This window comes from Clupea harengus, chromosome 1, assembly GCF_900700415.2.
Source record: "Clupea harengus chromosome 1, Ch_v2.0.2, whole genome shotgun sequence".
Classification (NCBI taxonomy): domain Eukaryota; kingdom Metazoa; phylum Chordata; class Actinopteri; order Clupeiformes; family Clupeidae; genus Clupea; species Clupea harengus.
In genome coordinates this window covers 15,073,194-15,078,193 of record NC_045152.1, presented here as the reverse complement: position 1 = coordinate 15,078,193, position 5,000 = coordinate 15,073,194, and the positions used below count along the sequence as shown (strand labels likewise).

The following is a 5,000-nucleotide window of genomic DNA, read 5'->3' as shown; positions in this document are numbered from 1 at the left end:
CATCGCCGGTTCAGAAGGAAAAGTAGTCTTCTAGTGTCCTTTGTTCTTTATTACAGTTTTGGAGGACTACTTTCTTAGCGACAGCTAAGGGGTTTCAGTTTCTACTCAGCCTACCCTCCATAACCCTCCCTCTCTCCCTCTCTCTCTACCTCCCTCTCTCTCTCTCTACCTCCCTCTCTCTCTCACTCTTCCTATCTCTCTCTCTCTACCTCCCTCTTTCTCTCTACCTCCCTCCCTCTCTCTTTCTCTTTGCCTCCCTCTCTCTCTCTCTCTCTCTCTCTACCTCCCTCCCTCTCTCTTTCTCTCTCTCTCTACCTCCCTTTCTCTCTCTCTCCCTCTCCCTCTCTGCCGCAGGTGGGGACGTTTGAGCTGGGCATCCTACAGGTGCGCTACCCTGTGTGGCCCCGCTATGGCAGCTACCAGGAGCCCGTCTCCGATAACCGGCACCTCACCGTTGCCACCCTGGAGGAACGTCCGTTTGTCATCGTGGAGAGTGTGGACCCCACCACCGGAACCTGCGTACGGAACACCGTGCCCTGCCGTCGCCAGGCCAACCGAACAGAGAGGTGAGAACCACCCACAACCCCACGAATCAGAGCTCAGCTAGTGGATGTCCTATAGGCCTTGGGGTTCTCAATCCCCAACCCTCTGATACGGCTTTTCGACCAATAGGGAAGATATGTTAATGAGTGTCAGTGATGGGTTCAGTCAGGTACGCAGAGCAGGAAGAGATGTTAATGAGTGTCAGTGATGTCAGGTATGCAGAGCAGGAAGAGATGTTAATGTGTGATGGGTTCAGTCAGAGCAGGAAGAGATGTTAATGAGTGATGGGTTCAGTCAGAGCAGGAATAGATGTTAATGAGTGCCAGTGATGGGTTCAGTCAGAGCAGGAAGAGATGTTAATGAGTGATGGGTTCAGTCAGGTATGCAGAGCAGGAAGAGATGTTAATGAGTGATGGGTTCAGTCAGGTATGCAGACCAGGAAGAGATGTTAATGTGTGATGTGTTCAGTCAGAGCAGGAAGAGATGTTAATGAGTGATGGGTTCAGTCAGGTATGCAGAGCAGGAAGAGATGTTAATGAGTGATGGGTTCAGTCAGGTGATGTATCCGTTAGCCAGGTCGCTAACAGTAGCTGCTAGCTAGCAAATAAGCACACACAGCATGATGACACAGCGTCATGTTGCCGTACATGCTATCTTAATAGACTGTTCGAAATCAACGGTTTTTGAGATACCTTCCCCCAGAAAGGACCTCTCTTGTCAGACACCTGTCCAACAAGAGATCAAGGATTAGACAGCTATCTAAGAATCCGAACACGGCCGTTAATGAGTGCCAGTGATGGGTTCAGTCAGGTATGAAGAGCAGGAAGAGATGTTAATGAGTGATGGGTTCAGTCAGAGCAGGAAGAGATGTTAATGTGTGATGTGTTCAGTCAGAGCAGGAAGAGATGTTAATGAGTGATGGGTTCAGTCAGGTATGCAGAGCAGGAAGAGATGTTAATCAGTGATGGGTTCAGTCAGAGCAGGAAGAGATGTTAATCAGTGATGTGTTCAGTCAGAGCAGGAAGAGATGTTAATGAGTGATGGGTTCAGTCAGAGCAGGAAGAGATGTTAATCAGTGATGTGTTCAGTCAGAGCAGGAAGAGATGTTAATGAGTGATGGGTTCAGTCAGGTATGCAGAGCAGGAAGAGATGTTAATGAGTGATGGGTTCAGTCAGGTATGCAGACCAGGAAGAGATGTTAATGTGTGATGGGTTCAGTCAGAGCAGGAAGAGATGTTAATGAGTGATGGGTTCAGTCAGAGCAGGAAGAGATGTTAATGAGTGCCAGTGATGGGTTCAGTCAGAGCAGGAAGAGATGTTAATGAGTGATGGGTTCAGTCAGGTATGCAGAGCAGGAAGAGATGTTGATGAGTGATGGGTTCAGTCAGGTATGCAGAGCAGGAAGAGATGTTAATGAGTGATGGGTTCAGTCAGGTATGCAGTGCAGGAAGAGATGTTAATGAGTGTCAGTGATGGGTTCAGTCAGGTATGCAGTGCTGGATTGAGAAGCATATCCGTCTGTTGGTCTTTCACTCTCCGGTCTGAAATTGCAGGAAATCTCATCGCTTTAACTGTTTGTTTATGTAATTGTTGTTGTTGTCACTTCAGAATTTCCCTGGGGATTTTGGATGTGACAGGTGCTGACAATCATTGCACATGATTGTCACATCCTGATGTAGACTGTTGGATTTTCTTGTGTCCCAAACACAACATGGAGATTGAACTGAAAGGGATCATGTTGAGCCTTTTCTTCTGCCTGTAGTCTGTCTAGGGTTTAAGCATCTCAAATGTGTCTGAGTTCCACCCCCTCCAGTACGTGGAGTCTGTGTGTGGAATTCATAACTGAAGAAAAAAAAAGACCTTGTCCAGACAACTGCATTAGACACGCAAAAAACAAGGCTCCACCACGGATGTCTAAATTCCATTGATGTTTAGTCACAGGTGACTAACGTTTATATACCTCTTCAGTAATCAACCCTCGCAAAATTGGAGCTTTATTAGTTGCAACTGATCCCTATGTGATTAGCCAAGATAGACATGTCTAAGATAAAAACAACCCCTCGTAAAGCGTAAAACCCCCCTTAGTGTTCTCTAGTCTACCTAAAACCCGACCCGAATCACGTATCTGATGTTCCAGTGTCTGCTATCACTCTTCCACGAGGAGAGGAGAGAGAATATGACTCACCTGCGCAGATGAGGAAGAGGGGGCCGTGTTAATCACAAGCAGCGTTATATTAATTAGATTGATTGGGATCATTGTGTGGTGCTGCTGCCTCAGAATTGATGTTGTTGGGCTAACAATGTCGACTGGATGAATTACACCACAACAGAGCTAACGATTAAACGTGAATTATCCAAACGGGCAACAGAACCTCTCTCCACCTCTGTTTCAGCACCTCTCTCTCTCCACCTCTGTTTCAGCACCTCACTCTCTCCACCTCTGTTTCAGAACCTCTCTCCATCTCTCTCCACCTCTGTTTCAGCACCTCACTCTCTCCACCTCTGTTTCAGAACCTCTCTCTCTCCACCTCTGTTTCAGCACCTCACTCTCTCCACCTCTGTTTCAGAACCTCTCTCCATCTCTCTCCACCTCTGTTTCAGCACCTCTCTCTCTCCATCTCTGTTTCAGCACCTCTCTCCACCTCTCTCTCTCCACCTCTCTCTCTCCATCTCTGTTTCAGCACCTCTCTCCACCTCTCTCTCTCCACCTCTCTCTCTCCATCTCTGTTTCAGCACCTCTCTCCACCTCTCTCTCTCCACCTCTCTCTCTCCATCTCTGTTTCAGCATCTCTCTCTACCTCTCTCACTCCACCTCTCTCTCTCCACCTCCACCTCTCTCCACCTCTGTTTCAGCACCTCTCTCTCTCCATCTCTCTCTCTCTCCATCTCTGTTTCAGCACCTCTCTCTCTCCACCTCTCTCTCTCCACCTCTGTTTCAGCACCTCTCTCTCTCCACCTCTCTCTCTCCACCTCTGTTTCAGCATCTCTCTCTACCTCTCTCACTCCACCTCTCTCTCTCCACCTCTCCACCTCTCTCCACCTCTGTTTCAGCACCTCTCTCTCTCCACCTCTGTTTCAGCATCTCTCTCTACCTCTCTCTCTCCACCTCTCTCCACCTCTGTTTCAGCACCTCTCTCTCTCCACCTCTCTCCACCTCTGTTTCAGCACCTCTCTCTCTCCACCTCTCTCACTCCACCTCTCTCTCTCCACCTCTCTCTCTCCACCTCTGTTTCAGCACCTCTCTCTCTCCACCTCTCTCTCTCCACCTCTGTTTCAGCACCTCTCTCTCTCCATCTCTCTCCCTCCACCTCTGTTTCAGCACCTCTCTCTCTCCATCTCTGTTTCAGCACCTCTCTCACTCCACCTCTCTCCACCTCTCTCTCTCCACCTGTTTCAGCACCTCTCTCCATCTCTGTCTCTCCACCTCTCTGTCTCACTCTCTGTTTCAGCACCTCTCTCTCTCCACCTCTGTTTCAGAACCTCACTCTCTCCATCTCTCTCTCTCCACCTCTCTCTCTCCACCTCTGTTTCAGCACCTCTCTCCATCTCTCTCTCTCCACCTCTCTCACTCCATCTCTCTCCACCTCTCTCTCTCCACCTCTGTAAAGGAGTTTCTGCCCATGATAAGCACATTGGAGACTCTTGGAGATTTAAACAAATCCTCTGTTGCAGAGAGCTTGACAAATGCTGTAATGATGGTGTTGAGTGATGAGTGTGTGTGTGTGTATGTATGTATGAGTGTGTGTGTGTATGTATGCATGTATGAGTGTGTGTGTGTGTGTGTGTGTGTGTGTGTGTTTAGAGGACAAGACACACTGTAGTGATGATTTTGGTAATTGAATGCCACTGCTGGTGTATTCATTAGTGTATGTGTGTGTGAGTGTGTGCGCGTGTGTGCTTGGGTGTGTGTGTGTATGTGTGTATGTGTTTGTGTGTGTGTGTGCTTGTGTGTGAGTGTGTGTGTGTGTTTGAGTGTGTATGTGTGTGTGTGTGTGTACCGTGGCCTACGCTGAGTGCGGGGGTGTATCGATCGGGCGCTCTCTCGCCCGCTCCTAACTATCCCAGCAGGCCCGGCGGCGGCCAGCGCTCTCGACCGCGCCTAACTATCCCAGCAGCCCCGGCGGCTGCGCTCTTCATTAGCACAACGATAAAGAGCACAGAAGTTCCCCCTCGCGATTAATGGTGTGTTGTGGCCACTGCTTTATTGTTCAGTAGATGTTAGCTGTAATTAAATGCTCTCTAACTTGCTCTTCGCTGAAGAGAGCAGTGCTCGTTAGTGATGGATGCAGCGGTACGAGGGTTCTGGAGGTGAGAGTGGGGATGTTTCTCTGGCCCTCTTCAATCGAGACGAGATAAAAGGCCATTAACACCAAATACGCAACAGCCTGAGATCAAGTATAGAGGCCTCTATGGGCTTAACTCTCATGTGGCCATTTTGCACTAAAGACTGGGGCCAG

The 5,000-nt window shown here is 48.9% G+C and overlaps 1 protein-coding gene across 1 annotated transcript in view; it reads left to right on the top strand.

Moving 5' to 3' along the window:
- Positions 1–5,000, top strand: part of grin2cb (glutamate receptor, ionotropic, N-methyl D-aspartate 2Cb) — a 58,645-nt gene that overhangs the window by 20,973 nt on the left and 32,672 nt on the right. Inside the window, exon 4 of the mRNA XM_031565850.2 lies at positions 355–566. Coding sequence (XP_031421710.1) covers positions 355–566 — 212 coding nt within the window. The remainder of the gene's footprint in view (positions 1–354; positions 567–5,000) is intronic.